Source organism: Bufo bufo, chromosome 2 (genome assembly GCF_905171765.1).
Source record: "Bufo bufo chromosome 2, aBufBuf1.1, whole genome shotgun sequence".
Taxonomy (NCBI): domain Eukaryota; kingdom Metazoa; phylum Chordata; class Amphibia; order Anura; family Bufonidae; genus Bufo; species Bufo bufo.
Window position 1 is genome coordinate 39739752 of NC_053390.1, and position 20965 is coordinate 39760716.

The 20965-nt window shown below is 46.1% G+C and overlaps 1 protein-coding gene across 1 annotated transcript in view; it reads right to left on the bottom strand.

Moving 5' to 3' along the window:
- Positions 1-20965, bottom strand: part of NIPBL (NIPBL cohesin loading factor) — a 158192-nt gene that overhangs the window by 95778 nt on the left and 41449 nt on the right. The window contains exons 2-5 of the mRNA XM_040420964.1: positions 6228-6371; positions 3014-3179; positions 1758-1888; positions 538-637 (exon numbers count right to left, since the gene is read on the bottom strand). Of these exons, the coding sequence (XP_040276898.1) occupies positions 538-637; positions 1758-1888; positions 3014-3179; positions 6228-6291 (461 nt within the window). The 5' untranslated portion in view covers positions 6292-6371. The remainder of the gene's footprint in view (positions 1-537; positions 638-1757; positions 1889-3013; positions 3180-6227; positions 6372-20965) is intronic.

Sequence of the window (20965 nt, forward strand, 5' to 3'; positions counted from 1 at the left end):
CGCATTCTGTGATGACTGACTTTGGTAGGGCTTAAAAGGAAAATTAAAATGGCAAGCCTATGAGGACCCCAGGATGCCTTGACAGCTAATCGATTTGATTGCGGGGTGGGGCCATTAGAGGAGCCACGTCTGTCTAAGCACTCTACAGTATCTGAGGGGTTATATGACCAGAATCAGTCTCATCACTGTATAACATAGCTGGCACCCGCCAGACATGGAGCAGGCTCAGCTTCTGACACTCCCGAGGCACCTATGAAGTACATGTACATCATGGAGCGTGAAGGGAGTAAGAGAATGACTGCCTGCTGATTGACTCTTGCAGCCAGTTATCCATTAAAAGCAGACCACTCATTTACTGCAATAATAATCAATCTGCTCCATACATGAAAAGGTCTGCAATACCCAAGACAGGTGTCCTTTCCCACTGAGAAAGAGTGTACATCCATGGAGTGACTCTCTATTCAGCCAAGACGCAGTTATGTGGATAATGCACTTGGGAACATAAGCCATAAATAGAAATGCTGGACTGAGCGTTACCTGGAAGGGCTATGAGAGATAGTGGTTGGTTGATAATTGGAAGATGCTGGGCTGCCATGCATGGAATTCTGGGGAAGCTTATACTGGGGCATCATCATCCCTGAGGTGGAAAACACAAAAAAAATATTACAGAAAATAGTGTGGCACTGAAACAAGGCATACAAAAAATGTGCAGCTTTATGCATGTAAAAGTAGAAAATTCCTTTCAAAAATAGAAATACACATACTTACGTCTTGATAAGATTTGTGTAAATGTAGAAGATATGCTGTAAATTGCAAACTTAGTAAGATACAGAGCGATGAAAGGGACTGAAATTTGTGCTGTTTTTTAGGCGGCAGAGCAGTGGCTGCAATGCAACTAGGAAACATGGGCGTTAACAGCTTGCTGATGAAAGAGGTTAATCTCCTTGCTCTTTGTTAAAGGGGTTTTCCAAGACTTAAATACTGATGACCTATCCTCTGCATAGGTCATCAAGTATCTGATTGGGGGGGTGTCAGTCAACTGGGACCCCCACTGATCAAATAATGAAATACAAAAGGGTGGTCCCTCAGGGGAAAGGTGGTGCCGTGGCACCTGACCCCAATACTGCTCGGCAATCTAAACTACATGAAACTAAACACGTTGCGACCCCCACTGATCAGCTGTTTGAGAAGGCACCGGCGCTTGCAGTAGTGCCGCAGCCTTCTCACAGCTTCAGTGACGGTACGTTCATCGCCCACATGGCCTAGGCACAGATCAGCCCCATGTATGGCGCTGGGCTTTGTGAGCAGGAAGGGGGCCACCAAGCTCACAGGAGCGCCTGGCGCCCCCTCAAACAGCTGATTGGGTGTCAGAACCCCACGATCAGATACTGATGACCGGAAAACTCTTTTGTGTGGTCAATAAAAGAGCAAGGAGTAAGCAGTTCTTCCAGCCACCAGCATGGACCTGCACCTCCTGACCGCACTGTGGGTGAAGCTGGACCATGCACTGACTGCTGCATCTGTCAGCACCCATTGTAATTTCACAAGGTCATGTCCAATAATTTGCCATCAACTGAAAATCAAATCAGTTGGGGGTTACCAAACGATTACCGCTAGAGAGAAGCAAAACTCACTCAACAAGCTTACTAAAAATCAGGTTAGAAAGCAGAGATCTTAAAACAGGAGCCTTAATCTGATAATTCGCTGCAAGTCTAGGTTACAAATCAGATAAGACTAATCCCCCCTTTAGGTCTTACCACTTTGCACTGCATATCTGTTCTGCATACTTTTTTCCCTGAAAACATTGGGATTTCTGGCCAAGGTGGCCTGCAGCAAGACTGGTATGTCGCCTTCAGGATCATCGCTTCCCAGGTTATCTTTCAGTTCTCTGTTAAAAGGAGGAAGGTAAATGGCAAAAAGGCTGCACGATTCTCAGTGTAATAAATCACTTTGCTAACCAACTTAGAATGTAAAGGTAATGCCTATTAGTACAGTGCCAAAAGAGCTTGAGAAAGGATTAATAACCGTCCAGACAAGAGCTACAGAAATCCTCTTCATGACAAGGACTGTCGTCTATTATAGCAGCTAAATACACAAACACTTTGAAAATGTCACTTGTGAACCAGGTTTAATAACGTCACCTCTTTATATAAGGCCATTGAGGAGCAGTTGTATTGCAGATACAGGACGACAACCTCAAATATTTGTGATTCTGGTACAATGTTAAGCTTCATGCACACGATTATTTTGGTCCACAAACCACGGATGCCTTGCATGTGCTTTCCGCATTTTTCTCTCTGCCAACTATAGAAATGGCTACTCATCTGCAATGCGGACCGGAGAAGGACGTGTTCTATAAGTTGTCGAAGGGACATACAGTGTGACAGCAGCGTTTTGGTGTCCGCCTCCAAAGCGGAATGGTGACTGATCGGAGGCAAACTGATGTATTCTGAGCAGATCCTTTCACAATGCATTAGGGCAAAACGGACCCGTTTTGGACCGCGTGTGAGAGCCCTGAACGGATCTCAGAAACGGAAACCAAAACGCCAGTGTGAAAGTAGCCTAAACTGACAACTGGACGTTAACATTACACTTACCAAAGGTCTGTGCCCTTATACACACTGTTCAATCAGGGCTCAAATTGTCGCACCCTATTGAAAAAGGGAATGTTAACGCCCAGTTGTCAATTCATACAGAGAACAAGAGAAGTGTCACTGTGCTCAAAATTATTTTTATTTCACTGGGAATACTAGTATGTGCTAAAACGTGCACATCCGGTCCATCGACGGATCCTCTTTAAACAATAGGGACAATTTAACACAGATTTTACCTACTTTACTTCTACATTGCAGACATTAAAAGTGAACAGGGCTAAGCTGTAATGCAAAACCGTGTCCACGGATAAGAGTGGCGCTGTTACAGGAAAGAAAAACACCCTTTTTGCTAATCCTGGATGGCTAAAAGTGTCACACAAAGTAGGGAAAGACATGAGAGTAATAACGTTGGTACTTACATGTGGTCTGTTGACACCTGATTGAGGCTGTGGACAAGCTGTGACACCAGAGGTTCGTCCCTGCATGCCAGAAGGCAGTTCACCTCTTCTGCTATCCGTCCATTAAAGAGGAGGCTCTTTGTAGTTGTAGCAGGTAAAGGGGATGGAAGAGGCAGCTGGTTCAGTACTGTGGAGAAAAAGCAAAGTCGTATATGAACCACTACGTTGTAACGTGAGGCAAGCTTTATGTGCAGCCTACTGGCATAGGCAGCGGAGGCAAAACAGGTACAAACGGCAATATAAAAACAGCGCCTACAACTTCAAGTGCTAGCTTAGGGTATGTTCACATCACGCTTCTACCATCTGCTTAACAGATCCGCTAACAACTTACACAAAAATATGGCAGCGAAAGGGCATCCGTTTTACAAAGGTTTACATAAATGTTAAAAAAAGAAAATAATAATAAGTGTCACTTTAAATTTTTTTTTTTTTTTTAAAACAGACACTAAGGCATTGTCTACCATGTATGTGTGTCCGTCTAGAAAAAAATTCAAATTAAGGGCTCAGTCATACGTACAGATCCGCATCCGTTCTGCAATCAAAGGGGCCGCAAAAGATGCGGTAGTTCCATTCTGTGGCCCCGCAAATAATATAAAACATGTCGTATTCTTGTCCATAATCGCAGTCAAGAATAGGCATTTCTATATAGCGCTGGCCCAGTGCGTTACGCAAAATGCGGAACACACGTAGCAGTCTGCATGAGCTCTAAAGCAGAGGCAAACGGATGCCCTGCTGATGGCGTTAGATGGTATAGGTTTTTTAGCAGAGAAGTACCCTGTGAATGCACCATTAACATGAACACCTTTCTTCTTTCTACACACTTAAAGGGGTTGGCTGATCTCAGACTTTAAAAAGGCATACTGCTAGGATATACCAACAAGTCAGAAAGGAGCAGGCCCCAGAGGTGGGAGCTGCACCCATCTCCTGAACGGGGCCCCCAAAGTGAAGGAGAGGACACTGCACATGCATGACGTGTAAATAAGGTAAATGTGAACAAGATGGATTACACCCAAGAGTTCTTTAATAGCTCAATTCAGTCATTGCTGTGCCCCCGTTTACAATTTTTAGAGATTCTCTAGGTACTGGTACAGTGCCAAGTTATTGGCGCAAGGCAAACATGGTGCCCATATTGAAAAAAGAATGTAGTGTTTCTGGATTTTGCAAAGGCTTTTGATACTGTCCCTCATAGACGGTTAATATGTAAAGTCAGGTCTATAGAATAGAATTTATTTAGTCTCGAGAAGAGACGTCTAAGGGGGGACATGATTAATCTATACAAATATATAAATGAGTCATACAAAAAATATGGTGAAAAACTGTTCCATGTAAAATCCCCTCAAAAGACAAGGGGGCGCTGCCTCCGACTGGAGAAGAAAAAGTTCAGTCTCCGGAAGCGTCAAAGCTTCTTTACTGTAAGAACTGTGAAGCTGTGAAGCTGTGAAATAGACACCTCAGGACGTGGTCACAGCAGGAGCAGTGGACGGGTTTAAAAAGGGTTTAGATGAATTCTTAAAAGTAAAAAACATGAATGCTTATGAAAACGTGTAGAAATCTGAGCATCACTTCCTTCTGGGATTCGCGTCCCCACCTATCCCTTGGTTGAACTTGATGGACGTATGTCTTTCTATCAACCGTATTCACTATGCACCATGACATGCTCCCTTATTCACTCCCGTCACTGCTCTTATTTACCACACGCTAGGCTGTTTTCGGAACTCCTTTAGTGGTGAATGGAGCGCTCTCCGCTTTCAGGGGCCCATTCTGGAGATAGTCGCAGGTCCCAGAGGTGGAACCCGTATCTGACATTTATGGCATATCCCTAGCCATATACTATCAATGTCTGAGATATAAGACCACCTCAATCAGCAGTTGCTCTATTAAAGCAGGAATAATGTATAGCAGGGTTGATTCTGCTGAGTAAAACAATACCACATGTATTCCTTTGTGGTGCTGTTCCTGAACAAAGACAATATGTAAATTAGGTCTTTGATGAACAGAGGGGTGCTCTGCACTTAGAGCCCACCCCCCCACCCCCTTGACTGACAAGGCCCTTTTCTGAATGGAGCAGTAGTGGACATGTTGGGTCACCGCTCCGTTCACCCAGAATCATAACTTTCGCTCTAATAAGAGGATTTCTGTTAGTTTTTGTTTCACTACTTTTGCATCATAAAACACTTTTAAAAGGGAGGGGATGGCCGTAGAAAGAAGTGGAGCTTGAGTGCAACAAGAGCAAAGGTGACGCCCTCACTGCACTAAAGTCCTAATTTGCATGTTAAGAAAAAGTATCAACTTGGGAACATAGCCTTGGATCAACAAAAGAAAAAAAAAAAGAAAAAAAAATGCTTAAATCAGGTGAACCACAGCTATGTGTCTATGCCAGGGGTAGGCAACCTCCGGCTCCCAGCTGTTGTGAAACTACAACTCCCAGGATGCATACTTGCTCTGCTCTTCTAAGAACTCATGGAAATGAATGGAGCATGCTGAGAATTGTAGTTTCACAACAGCTGGGAGCCGGAGGTTGCCTACCCCTGGTCTATGCAAATAGATGGATAGGGAGGTCGCTGGTGACAGATTCCCTTTACAGGGGAGCAAAGTCCATGAATGTCATGTCATACAGCAATGTGAACAACAGTGCGGAGGCCACTACAAACACAGGGACTGGGGAAGACCTTCTTTAGTCTCATTTATACAACATGTGCCCAATAACTTTTAGAAAACCCCTGTCCTCCAATCCTCAGATCAGTGGATGTCCAACACCCGGCACCCCTGCCGATCAGCTGTCTGAGGAGGCTGCGGCACGCCAATGGGCGATGGGGCCTCTTCCTAGGCCAGTGAAGTCACATCCATTGGTCACAGGGCCTACGTGCAGCTTTCAAACAGCTGATCAGTGGGAGCCAGGAGTCGAATCCCAACCAATATGATACTGATGAGCTATCCTGCAGATACTGTGCTCCTGGAAAACCCCTGTAAATCAAAAGTAGGAAAGGCACGCATTTGTAGTTCAGTGCCAGCCATATTGGATGGAGAGTTGCTTTGGTCTACATTTAGATCACCTAAACTAAGCAGAGTCGGGACAGACTACACCATTTTATCCCAGCTCAGGTGACCCACAGGTAGGTAAAGTGACACACCATGCAGACAATGAAGAACGTAGATGGATGAACGATGTACTTACAGTCTGTGAGACTAGCAATTCCCGCTAGAGTCGTAATGGGAACATGAGGCATATCCCCATTCATCCTGAAGCTGTAGGATGGTGGAATCTAGGCAGGTATTTTAATGAAGGTGCCACCTGTCATTACTTCCCATCTCCTATACACTAGAAAGAGGAAAAGAAAACTGCATTATACAAAAAGGCACAAAAATCCAAAATGTCAGCGTATAGCTAAAATTAAACTGATAAATCATGCAAGCAGAAAACAATGGCCCACATTTACCAATTGGTGTCAATTGTGCCGACACCAAGTGACGCATCTAGGTTTAGAGATATTACAGGAGATCAAAGCGGAGGTAGTTGCCCATAGCAACCAGACTGTGCCTTTCAATTTCAAAAAACCCTGAAAAATAAAAAGGACCAATCTGATTGGTTGCTATGAGCAACTAGGACAAGGGGGGTTGCGCCTCTTACTGGAAAAGTGTACGCCTTGAACAGAAAGCGGATGGGGTCTAATATGCAACATTGTGCGCCAAGATCGCCATACTAAGCCAACCAATAGTGGGTATGGAGTCCCGGCAGCAGATTTACCATCCAGCCTGAGCCCCGGTGGTAAATGTGGTATATGACCAGACACCCGGTCTAAGGTTATTCCATCTATAAGATTAGTACATCTGCCCCACCGAGTATATATTTCTACCATCCGCTCCTATACAGCTGCATTTCTATATTTTGCTTGTGTCAAGTACATAAAAAAATCAATGCATGTGGTTCATCTGACAGCACTCTGAATGGATGGTCCTCCGAATACAGCGCCAGTCTGCCAGATAATGACTGGCGTCCAAACCATAGGGGCCCTTTATGTAATCACCCCCAGACATATACAGCATATTACTACTGCAGGAGGCGGCAAGGCTCACAGAGTACTCCGCTATAATGGGGTGAACATGGCCGCTACTCCAGTTTGCCGGCAGTAGCGTCGGTGCTTTCCAGAAATAAAGTTTCACCCCCACCCCCCCCCCCCACCCTCGGTGCTTTTCCAAATAGTTTTTTGTTAACAGATAAGCATCTGAACCAGAAAGATTTATATAAAGGCGCACCCCGTACACATCTATCCACAGAATCATCTTTATATAGCACCACCATATACTGCAGCGCTTTACAATTCAGAGAGTACATGTACAAACAGAATAATCACAGGATTGCAGCTAATACACAAATGAGACACTAGGAGTGAGGGTCCGGCTCACAGGAGCTTACAATCTGAGGACGTGCTCCGATACAACAAAAGTAGTCAAAAGCAAAAATGAAAGCCGTCTGATCAGCTGAAAATTCAGAAGACGCTTTCCATACAGGCTCCTTACACCCGGGAATACGGCTCTGGTGGGGGTTTGGCAATTTTTTTTTCACAACATTTGTGGTACATTTTATTGTGTTTTTTGCCCCGTCTTTAGTGGCAATTGCATTTTCTTATTTTAAAAAATAAAAATAAAAAAGCCACCAAATTAAGAAAAACGACAGAAGCGTTTCACACTTCTCAGACCTTCAACTAACATTTGGAGCCATGTCTACTGCGTAAAAAAATGCAAAAGTGCAGAAAAACACAATACAAATATGTTTCTATAAAGCCAACAGTCATCTGTTTAGGCAAATCTATATCAGTTCACACCGTATCAGTTTGGAGGTCCACACATCGTGGCTACCGGCCATGTGCATCATCCCGCACTATGTTACAAATGCTTATTCTTGACCGCAAGACGGTCAAGAACAGGATCTGTTCCATTTTTTTGGCGGGCCGTGGAACAGAAGTGCGGATGCAGACAGAACACAGCACCTTTTGCTGCCGCACTGAAATAAATGGGTCTGCGTCCGATTCGCTAAAAAATTTTTTTTTAAAAATGCAGCTTGGATGCGGACTGAAGAGACCATCATGAAAAGTGAATACAAGGCACTTACTAATGTATTGTGATTGTCCATATTGCTTCCTTTGCGGGCTGGATTCATTTTTCCATCGTATTATACACGGCTCATTTCCATGGTTACGACCACCCTGCAATCCATCTGCGGTGGCCATGCTTCCACATTATAGGAAAAAGTGATGGTCGGGACTGTGGCAGCATGCATAGGCTGGTGTTACTCTATAGTGTGCAAGCACAGCCTTTGCTGATTGATTGCAGGGTGGTCGTAACCATGGCAACAAGCAGTATATAATATGATGGAAAAATTAATCCAGCCAGCAAAGGAAGCAATATAGACAATCACAATACATTAATAAGTGCCTTGTATTCACTTTCTCTACATGATAAATGACATTTGCTGAAGTGACACAACCCCCTTAACGTTGCACCGTCTTGTGAACACTTGCATAACTGTTACAATGGGTCACCTCAATACTGAACCCTGCTGCGCTCCATATTTGTCATTTTCGCAGAGCAGTTCTCTCATAGCTAAGGCTAGCCAAAGCTGAGGGATGCAGGGGGTTAATTACCTCCTCCTTCATTCGCACAGGCCGCATTCAGATTTGGTCAGCCCCTGGTTTCATGCAGAGGTTTTCTATGTCCGATTGCATCTGAATCCCGTAGGAAGCGATAAATAAATCATGTTCCGCAGGACGCAGTCTTACATAAGGGATTCTCGCTTTCAGAGGAGAATCTCTGTAATACGGAGCAGCACTAGGTCCCATAAAGTGGCCTCAGCCAAGTGCAACCATCAGTAGAATCAGGTGCATCCAGAAATGTGACCATCTCTTGGCTATACACACACTGGATACACAGAAATCTTCAATGCTCAGCTCTAATATACCATATACTGTACATGCCTTTTACATCACCTAAACTTGTCATTTCTCCCCGCTCCTCCACATTCCTCTACAAATACTTTTAGAAAAACACACAAAATCTGCAGCCTTCCGACAGGACCTCGTCGTCACAGCTTTATCCACATTACTACACACAATGACTAGCATGGAGGAAACATAGAATAAAATTGTCTGAGGCTATACAACACCGTAATGGAGCTGACAGGTACAGGAGTAGGACAGCTCCACTGTAAGAGAAATGGGCAGCACAAGTGGATAGCCTGTCCCAGGATAGAAAAAGCATCCACTTAAAGGGGTTGTCCGCCTGAGCACTGCCTTCTCATCAAACAGCTGATTGGCTGAGCTGCTGGCAGTCGACCCCCGCCGATGTGATATGGATGACCTATCCTAAGGACAGGTCATCAATCAAGCAAAAGTGGACATCCCCTTTAAAGGGAATCGGTCACCTACTTTGAGCATATAAAACTGTTAACATAGCAATGTGCAATAAACTACCTTCATTCTTGCATGGGTCTTCTTTCTTTTATTCAACTTTTCATTTAGATGAAAAAGCAATTTTTCTCATATGCTAATTAAGCTTCAAGGTGCCCAGAGGGGCGTTATTACTCTGCTCTAGTGCCCAGTAACGCCCCCTGCAGTGCCCAGCCCGCCTCCTAAGAAATAAATTTACTCCCACATCCTTGCCGAACGGCGCCCCCTCCTCTACGTCATGTAATTTATTCACCCCACCATCCTTGCGTCCTCCTTTCTTGGCCTCCGAAATCCCGCACAGCCGCAGTATCGCTGACTGCCTGCGCCTGTACGATACTCCGGCTCCTGAGGGCAACAGCCTCAATGCGCCGAGCCCAGTGACGTAATCAGAGCACTGTTGCCTCAGGAGCCAGAGTATCGTACAGGCGCAGGCAGTCAGCGATACTGCGGCTGCGCGGGATTTCGGAGGCCAAGAAAGGAGGAGGCAAAGACGGTGGGGTGAATAAATTACATGACGTAGAGGGGGGGCGGCGCCGTTTGGCATGGATGTGGGAGTAAATTTATTTGTTAGGAGGTGTGCTGGGCTTGGAAGAAAGGAGGGCAGGGCAGACCATCACTTGTAGAGGGGTCAGACGCCTTCAGAGGGGTTTTCCAGATTCTGAAGAGGCCATCAATATCAGGTCATTAAGGACCAGATTGCTGGCGTTCCTGTCAGATACTTGAAGGGGCTGCAGCGCTGAGGGCGTTTCTAGTGCAGTTCATGAAATGACAAGTTTCCAATCAGCTGCTAAGTATTACCAAAGCACACATTCATTACAAAAAACTAATAACCCGTATAGAAATTGGAGACAAAATGCAAGCAGTCACATGCACCATAAAGTATAAATGATAACAGCACACGGCTTCAATTTCAAGGAAAGCAAAAAGCTAGAAATGGCTGAATAAAGTTACCACTCTGTTTTTACAAACTGAAGAAATAGAAGAAATCAGTCCGAGCAGCAGTGGAGCCCGACACCTTTCTTGGGTTATGCAGCCATTAAAAAATGTTTATTTTTAAGATCTAACAAAGTCTATGAAACAAGGTGTGTAAGTGACGAAGCAATATACAGTTGCAAGAAAAAGTATGTGAACCCTCTGGAATGATATGGATTTCTGCACAAATTGATCATAAAATGGGATCTGATCTTCATCTAAGTCACAACAATAGACAATCACAGTCTGCTTAAACTAATAACACACAAATAATTAAATGTTACCATGTTTTTATTGCACACACCATGTAAACATTCACAGTGCAGGTGGAAAAAGTATGTGAACCCTTGGATTTAATAACTGGTTGAACCTCCTTCTCCAGCAATAACTTCAACCAAACGTTTCCTGTAGTTGCAGATCAGACGTGCACAACGGTCCGGAGTAATTCATGACCATTCCTCTTTACAGAACTGTTTCAGTTCAGCAATATTCTTGGGATGTCTGGTGTGAATCGCTTTCTTGAGGTCATGCCACAGCATCTCAATCGGGTTGAGGTCAGGACTCTGACTGGGCCACTCAGGAAGGTGCATTTTCTTCTGTTTAAGCCATTCTGTTGTTGATTTACATCTATGCTTTGGGTCGTTGTCCTGTTGCAACACCCATCTTCTGTTGAGCTTCAGCTGGTGGACAGATGGCCTTAAGTTCTCCTGCAAAATGTCTTGATAAACTTGGGAATTCATTTTTCCTTCCATGATAGCAATCCGTCCAGGCCCTGACGCAGCAAAGCAGCCCCAAACCATGATGCCCCCACCACCATACTTCACAGTTGGGATGAGGTTTTGATGTTGGTGTGCTGTGCCTCTTTTTCTCCATAGTGTTGTGTGTTTCTTCCAAACAACTGAACTTTGGTTTCATCTGACCACAGAATATTTTGCCAGTACTGCTGTGGAACATCCAGGTGCTCTTGTGCAAACTGTAAACGTGCAGCAGTGTTTTTGTTGGACAGCAGTGGCTTCCTCTGTGGTATCCTCCCATGAAATCCATTCTTGTTTAGTGTTTTACGTATCGTAGATTCGCTAACAGGGATGTTAGCATATGCCAGAGTCTTTTGTAAGTCTTTAGCTGACACTCTAGGATTCTTCTTCACCTCATTGAGCAGTCTGCACTGTGCTCTTGCAGTCATCTTTATAGGACGGCCACTCCTAGGGAGAGTAGCAGCAGTGCTGAACTTTCTCCATTTACAGACAATTTGTCTTACCGTGGACTGATGAACAGCAAGGATTTTGGAGATACTTTTATAACCCTTTCCAGCTTTATGCAAGTCAACAAGTCTTAATCGCAGGTCTTCTGAGAGCTCTTTTGTGCGAGGCATCATTCACATCAGGCACTGCTTCTTGTGAAAAGCAAACCCAGAACTGGTGTGTGTTTTTTATAGGGCAGGGCAGCTGTAACCAACACCTCCAATCTCATCTCATTGATTGGACTCCAGTTGGCTGACACCTCACTCCAATTAGCTCTTGGAGACGTCATTAGTCTAGGGGTTCACATACTTTTTCCACCTGCACTGTGAATGTTTACATGGTGTGTTCAATAAAAACATGGTGACATTTAATTCTTTGTGTGTTATTAGGTTAAGCAGACTGTGATTGTCTATTGTTGTGACTTAGATGAAGATCAGATCACATTTTATGACCAATTTGTGCAGAAATCCATATCATTCCAAAGGGTTCACATACTTTTTCTTGCAACTGTAAGTGTCTCTGCGCTGTGGTACGCATGAACCTGACCACCACCCAGTAATCCACATTTCAGGGCTCATTAGCAGGGGGAACAAGGAACAGAAACCCCCCTTCCCGTTCTAGTAATCAGTAGCAACCCCACCTCCACCAATCTAACAGTTATCAACCATTATAATAATAATAAAATTTATTTATATAGCGCCACCATATTCCGCAGCGCTTTACAAATTCGTAGGGTTCGTGTACAAAACAAAACTAACTGGATAATATGCAACTGAAACACTAGGAGTCAGGGCCCTGCTCACAAGAGCTTACAATTTATGAGGAATTGGAGGTGACACATAAGGTAGTTGATTGTGATAAGTAGGATTTGAGCCATTATTGAACTGACAGGAGTGGTGTCGGCTGATCTGCTTCGGGTTTGGGACTACTAGAGGATCGAGTTTAGGCCAGAGGAGTTGGTGGGGGAGAGGTTTAGTCGGGGAATAGTCAGTTTAGGAAGCTTGATAAGCCTGCCTGAAAAGATGCGTTTTTAAAGGGTTTCTACCACCAGATTTTCACCTATTTAACTGTCTGACACTAGCGATCTGCTAGTGTCTGCTGTAGCCTGTACCTAACCATGTTCATGTATTACCTTTGTCTGGAGCGGTTGAGCTTAAAAACGTAGTTTTATTGATATGCAAATGAGCCTATAGGTGCTATGGGGGGCGTCTTTTCAGCACCTAGAGGCTCCGTCTACTCACTATTTCTGCCACCCAGCGCGTCCCTCCAGCCTGCCCCTCTCTAGATTGACAGCCTACTTCTCTCCATCTCGGCCGAATTCTCGCGCCTGCGCCATGTGCTTCTGTATTCGGCGCAGGCGCAGTGACCGTCGGACGGCTCCCTGCGCCGGCATCTTCAATGCACCTGCGCCGATTACGGCGCAGAAAGCAGTCAGACATTCGCGATTTTCTCCATAAGCGTTCTGCACATCTGGAGCGGCGCTGTAGAAAACGCGTTTCAGGTGTGTGCCAGGGCTGCCGAGTTCTGTGTCAGGAGGGTCGGATTGATATTGGAGCAACTTCATCTAGGGTGACTTTGAGGGTCTGGTTGTAATGATTGGCAGCCAAGTCTGGATTGGACAGGGAAGAGATTGGGGTAATTGTAGGGTGTTAATAAGTTGCTGGCAGTTAATGGTGTGTAGGTTTCTGTAAGTGTGAAAAGTAGGATTGCCATGATTAAAGTGAGAGGCCTTTATGGTAAATGAAAGAAGATTGTGGTCAGAAAGTGGGAAGGATAAGTTACTAAAGTTTGAGACTGAGCAATGACGGAAGACGACTAGATCAAGTATATTGCCCTGTTCATGCATGGCAGAGGAAGGAAGTTGTGATAGGTCAAGAGAGGAGGTTAAAGAGAGAAAGTGAGCGGCTGATGGGGAGATCATCAATGGGGATATTAAAATCGCCCATAATAAGAGTTGGTGATTCAGAAGATAGGAAGTGAGGAAGCCAAGCTGCAAAGTGATCCAGGAATTGGTGGGGGGAGCCTGGGGGACGATAGACAACTGCAACTCTCAGGGAAAATGGATGAAGAGTCTAATAGTGTGAACCACCCATCAGTGAGAATAGTGGTTATAGAGTAACATGGAAGTGACGAGGACCAAGAAACAGACATATTCAAGAGAAAAGCAAATCTCTTAACATTTACCACCTATCCACAGAATAGGGGAAAATTGCTGATCGCTGAGGGTCCTTCAGTGGGACTTTCACTGATCATGATAATAGGGGCCCCCGTGTCCCCAATACCTCCTCAAGGATAATGCCTTCAACCCCTGAAACACCATTAAAGAAGTTGTCCCACAAAATTTTAAAACCAGCCTCTGGATTTGAATTCTTTTATAATTGCGCATAATACATTTTTTTGCATAACCACTGAGTTATTCAATAAAATGTATATGTATAGCGCCACTTGCTGTTTTCTTATTTCTTTGCCCTGCTCACTGAGAAGGCCGCACATGCTCAGTTTCATCCTTCAACTGACTTCTGTGTTGTGATAGGGTGAGCGCGGGCATGGGGCTGCAGCCATCGATTATTTTAGTAATCAAGTATTCTACCGATTAATCCAACAAATAATCGAGTACTCTAATAAGAAAAAACTAATTAAAAAAAATGTTTTCTATAAAAACTCATCAGTCCCCCAGTGCCATCAGTCTCCTCCCCCCCAGTTCCCCATCCAATGCAATTAGTTCCTCCAGCAGTGCCACCAGTTCTCCCCCCACACACTGCCACCAGTTCTCCCCCCCCCCCCACACTGCCACCAGTTCTCCCCCCCACACACACTGCCACCAGTTCTCCCCCCCCCCCCCCACACTGCCACCAGTTCTCCCCCCCCACACACACACTGCCACCAGTTCTCCCCCCCCCCACACTGCCACCAGTTCTCCCCCCCCACACACACACTGCCACCAGTTCTCCCCCCCCCCCCCCCACACACACTGCCACCAGTTCTCCCCCCCCCACACACACTGCCACCAGTTCTTCCCCCCCCACACACACTGCCACCAGTTCTCCCCCCCACACACACACACTGCCACCAGTTCTCCCCCCCACCACACACACTGCCACCAGTTCTCCCCCCCCCACACACACTGCCACCAGTTCTCCCCCCCCCCCCCACACACACTGCCACCAGTTCTTCCCCCCCCCACACACACTGCCACCAGTTCTCCCCCCCACACACACTGCCACCAGTTCTTCCCCCCCCCACACACACTGCCACCAGTTCCCCCCCCCCCCCACACACACACTGCCACCAGTTGCCCCCCCCCCACACACACACTGCCACCAGTTCCCCCCCCCCACCCCACACTGCCACCAGTTCTCCCCCCCACCACACACACTGCCACCAGTTCTCCCCCCCACCACACACACTGCCACCAGTTCTCCCCCCTCCCCCCACACTGCCACCAGTTCTCCCCCCTCCCCCCACACTGCCACCAGTTCTCCCCCCTCCCGCCACCCCACACACACTACCACCAGTTCCCCTTACTCCCCCCAGTTCCCCTCTTTCCTGTATGGGTGATGCCGACACTCCAGAGATCTTCCATCCTCTTCTTCACGCGCTGTCATCCTGAGGTCACACAGCATCAGGTCATAGTGTGTACTTACATGCACTACGTCCTGACGATGTGTGTACATCAGGATCCAGTGCAGCGCTGTGCGGGCAGGCGGGTGACCGCGGAGCATGAGTAATAGCAAGATCTTCCATCACACTCCGAGGTCACATGGCACAAACGAATCATCGATGCAAAAAATTTGCAGAGGATTTTTTTTGTGCCGAGTTAATCTATTAATTCGAGTAATCGTTTCAGCCCTACATGGGCACACTCCCTGAGCTGCAGCAAAAAGGACTCTCCCCTTGAGCTGCCAGCTTGATATAAATCTAGCAGAGCAATGAATGTGGAGATCTGTGGACACATGTGAGGTACAGGGCTGGTTCTAGCTTTGTTATGTATAAAGTCAAATTATATATTTTTTACATTAGTCATAGTATAACCCCTTTAAGGGGCATCTGTCAGCAGTTTTATACCTATGACACCGGCTGACCTGTTACATGTGCACTTGGCAGCTGAAGGCATCTGTGTTGGTCCCATGTTCATTTTGTATGTGCCTGCAGTACTGAGAAAAATGATGTTTTACTAAATGCAAACGAGCCTCTAGGAGCAACGGGGGCGTTACCATTACACCTAGAGGCTCAGCGCTCTCTGCAACTGCTGCGCCCTCTGCTCTTTGAATAACAGGACCAGACAGAGCAAATGTGATCATGACTAGGCCTTGTGACTGATGAACGTGATGTCACGGGCCTAGGAAAAGCCGAGACAAGGCCGTGACCTACTGGATGTCTAAGCTATTTGCACACGTTGGGGATTAAGCATGTTTTTTCTGTGCGGATTCTCATGTGGAAAAACCACAGCGTAATACATAGTGCCAGCACACTGTATGTGATTACCCAAATCGCAGAGATACTGATTTTTCATTCTGTGCTGATATCAACACCCACAGCATGTCAATTCTTTCTGTGGATCTTTTGTGCAGATTTCACCCATTTCAATGGATTTGGTGCAGAAATATGTGGAAATACATGTGGAATCTCTGAAAGACCACTCGTGTGCAGGTAGCCTTGTAGTCAAGCGGTTAAAAATCCAGGGGTTACAGTCACGGCTGCAGCACAGATACGAGCCGCTGTGCACGTGTGCCTATGTGCGTCCCCATGGTCTCGGCCATCAGAGAAGCCGATGCTTTTTTTTCTATAGTGTGCAAGCACGACCACTGCCACTGATGGACTGCAGGGTGGTCATAACCGTTGAAACAAGCAGTGTACAATGTGATGGAAAAATGAATCTAGCCAGCAAAGGAGGCAATGTGGAGAATTACATTAGTAAGTGCCTTGTAATCACTTTCTCTACATGATAAATGTAATTTGCTGAAGTCAGAAACCGACTTTAAACAATAATAGCTTTTTTTTTTTTACACATTCCCTTTAAGCAGCTGCTGTACAGCTGTGGCTTTATACTTAAAGGGTTTCTGTCACCCCACAAAACTCTTTTTTTTTTGGATAGTTAGATTTCTTATAGGGCGATATAGGAGAATATAATAGTCTTACTTACTTTCATGCGGCCGATTCTTTATAAAACGAAGTTTTATAATATGTAAATGAGGGCTCTACCAGCAAGTAGGGCGTCTACTTGCTGGTAGCTGCTGCAGAAATCCGCCCCCTCGCCGTGTTGATTGACAGGGCCAGCCGTGATCATCTCCTCCGGCCGGCCCTGTCAGTAATTCAAAAATCGCGCGCCTCTGGTCATTCGGCGCAGGCGCTCTGAGATGAGGAGGCTCGTCTCCTCAGCACTCCCTCAGTGCGCCTGCGCCGATGACATCACCGAAAGAGAAGACATCATCGGCGCAGGCGCACTGAGGGAGTGAGCCTCCTCATCTCAGAGCGCCTGCGCCGAATGACCAGAGGCGCGCGATTTTTGAATTACTGACAGGGCCGGCCGGAGGAGGAGATCACGGCTGGCCCTGTCAATCAACACGGCGAGGGGGCGGATTTCTGCAGCAGCTACCAGCAAGTAGACGCCCTACTTGCTGGTAGAGCCCTGATTTACATATTATAAAACTTCGTTTTATAAAGAATCGGCCGCATGAAAGTAAGACTATTATATTCTCCTATATCGCCCTATAAGGAATCTAACTATCCCAAAAAAAAAAAAAAAGAGTTTTGTGGGGTGACAGAAACCCTTTAAGGGTTCTGAATACAACACCTTTCTAAGCAGAAGCCAGTGCACGGTGGAGCCAGAGTCTCTATCCCCAAGACCACCAGAGTAAAGTCACGTATGGCCAAACATCTCCAGCACACTAATCATCCAGGATCCAACATAAACCTCCTGCAAAACGGGATACGCGCAGCACGAAGCCGTCGCCACAATGTGTTGTTTTTTTTGCCTCAAATTACAGAACCTTTTTCCATTTGCGCTCAATAGCCAAAACACATCAGGCAAACTGGTTAAGGTTTCAAATAAGCCGTCCGTCGACTGCAACAGTGAGACACTCATGTGACAGCAGCTGGAAGAGCAGTCTAAGGCCGCGTTCACATCTGCGCTGGAGGAACAGACTGCAGGAGTTCACTGTATCTGGCACAGCTGGATACTACCGTGCACTGCCAGATCTCCTTTCACCGTCATGGGAGCCAGGTGAATTCCAGGATATAAGCCGGCTTTTATCCGGACAAAAAAAAATGCTGCATGTAGTATTTTTTGACCGTCCGAAAACCAGCATAACCCGTATCAGAGGAAAGCCTGCATGTATGCCGGATACTGTACCCGTAATCAGAGGAAAGCCTGCATGTATGCCGGATACTGTACCCGTAATCAGAGGAAAGCCTGCATGTATGCCGGATACTGTACCCGTAATCAGAGGAAAGCCTGCATCTATGCCGGATACTGTACCCGTAATCAGAGAAAAGCCTGCATGTATGCCGGATACTGTACCCGTAATCAGAGAAAAGCCTGCATGTATGCCGGATACTGTACCCATATCAGAGGAAAGCCTGCATGTATGCCGGATACTGTACCCGTAATCAGAGAAAAGCCTGCCTGTATGCCGGATACTGTACCCGTAATCAGAGGAAAGCCTGCATGTATGTCGGGTACAGTAACCATATCAGAGGAAAGCCTGCATGTATGCCGGATACTGTACCCGTAATCAGAGGAAAGCCTGCATGTATGGCGGATACAGTAACCGTAATCAGAGGAAAGCCTGCATGTATGCCGGATTCAGTACCCGTAATCAGAGGAAAGCCTGCATGTATGGCGGATACAGTAACCGTAATCAGAGGAAAGCCTGCATGTATGCCGGATACAGTAACCATATCAGAGGAAAGCCTGCATGTATGCCGGGTACAGTAACCGTAATCAGAGGAAAGCCTGCATGTATGCCGGATACAGTAACCATATCAGAGGAAAGCCTGCATGTATGCCGGGTACAGTAACCGTAATCAGAGGAAAGCCTGCATGTATGCCGGGTACAGTAACCGTAATCAGAGGAAAGCCTGCATGTATGCCGGGTACAGTAACCGTAATCAGAGGAAAGCCTGCCTGTATGGCGGATACAGTAACCGTAATCAGAGGAAAGCCTGCATGTATGCCGGATACTGTACCCGTAATCAGAGGAAAGCCTGCATGTATGGCGGATACAGTACCCGTATCAGAGGAAAGCCTGCATGTATGCCGGATACAGTACCCGTAATCAGAGGAAAGCCTGCATGTATGTCGGGTACAGTAACCGTATCAGAGGAAAGCCTGCATGTATGCCAGGTACAGTACCCGTATCAGAGGAAAGCCTGCATGTATGCCGGATACTGTACCCGTAATCAGAGGAAAGCCTGCATGTATGCCGGATGCAGTACCCGTAATCAGAGGAAAGCCTGCATGTATGGCGGATACAGTAACCGTAATCAGAGGAAAGACTGCATGTATGCCGGATACAGTAACCATATCAGAGGAAAGCCTGCATGTATGTCAGGTACAGTAACCGTAATCAGAGGAAAGCCTGCATGTATGCCGGGTACAGTAACCGTAATCAGAGGAAAGCCTGCATGTATGGCGGATACAGTAACCGTAATCAGAGGAAAGCCTGCATGTATGGCGGATACAGTAACCGTAATCAGAGGAAAGCCTGCATGTATGCCAGATACTGTACCCGTAGTCAGAGGAAAGCCTGCATGTATGCCGGGTACAGTAACTATCAGAGGAAAGCCTGCATGTATGTCAGGTACAGTACCCGTATCAGAGGAAAGCCTGCATGTATGTCAGGTACAGTACCCGTATCAGAGGAAAGCCTGCATGTATGCTGGGTACAGTAACCATATCAGATTTCACACGTAGATGTGAACTTAGCCTAAGCAACGGAGGCATTTGAGAGGAAAACCTGCATTTATGCCGGATACAGTATCCATTAGACTGAAAGGTGACTTCTAATCCTAGATAAATCAGCTGTCCCAATGATGATAAATTCTGTACAGGCCGCGTTCACATCTCCGTTTAGGACATGTGGCTGCCTGATCTGGAACAAAAGCAAGGCTGTCCAGCTGAAACCCGGTATTTAATGCCAGAAATCAGCCGAATCACCTCCGGACCTCATTGCAGTCAATGGAGATCTGGCAGTGAAGTCGAGGGTCTGGAAATCCCGGATCCTGCGAGATCCATCAGGCTGCTCTGTGTAAGAACGCGGCCTGAGGAAAACTTCACTTCCTCAAGATTCCTTTTCTGCCGGTCGAGTGCAAAAAGTCACACAGAAGAGCATGACTAGGAGAAAAGGGAAGAGCAGAAGAAACCAAGAACATCTGTCCTGTTTTACCAATTTACCTACGCCAAAAACGGTGTAAAAATGAGGTACCATTCCTCCCACACCACTTTTCTGGAGTAAGAAAGTCACAAACCCCATGTTGCGACAAAGTTGTGTCGCAAGTGGCGTTTCTAGGCTGTGCATGTCCCGGCACATTTATCTCCATCTACCCAAGTTTACTGGCATAAATAAGGACTGATATTTATGGCAGCTCGGAGCACACGGACTGCCGGAGGACGCACCTCCGCATAAATTAGGCGCACAGCAGCAGCTCGGGGGATGAATCTCCCCTTTAGGGTTTCTACACTTTTTACTGACATCCTCATTAAGTGGTTGGGCTTCAGGGATCGGGGCTGGGGTAAGATGTGTCATTTTGCACCAAAACTTTGTCGCAAATCTGGCGTAAAAAATCTGTCAAGCAATAGTTGCACCACAGTTGTTATCGCGCCTGAGCCCCGGTGATAAACCGGTGCAGGTCTATGCGGCCGGTCTAAGGTTACACCATCTATAAGATCAGTAAATCTGGGTCACAATGTCTGGAATTTACAGTCATTTTGCATCTGAAGTGATGACTGGCAATAAAACTGATCTCACAAGATATCACTAGAACTGTCTGATAGCGTCCAATCATCAGTAACAAACGGCAGACACAGCCACAATTCCCACACAGCCGTCAATATAGTCATACATATTTTTTTTTAAGGAATAACAGAGGAACGACAAAATGCTGAGTTCTAAGAAAATATGCTCCAGGACTGCTGAGACGTGGATGTAAAAAATGATCCGTCAGAAGTGAAGTAACGCAGTAACTACCGTACTTTCTTTTCTTTGAGCTACAGGTTTTCTTCTCCATTCACACCCAAAGTGAATGCAAGAATTCTG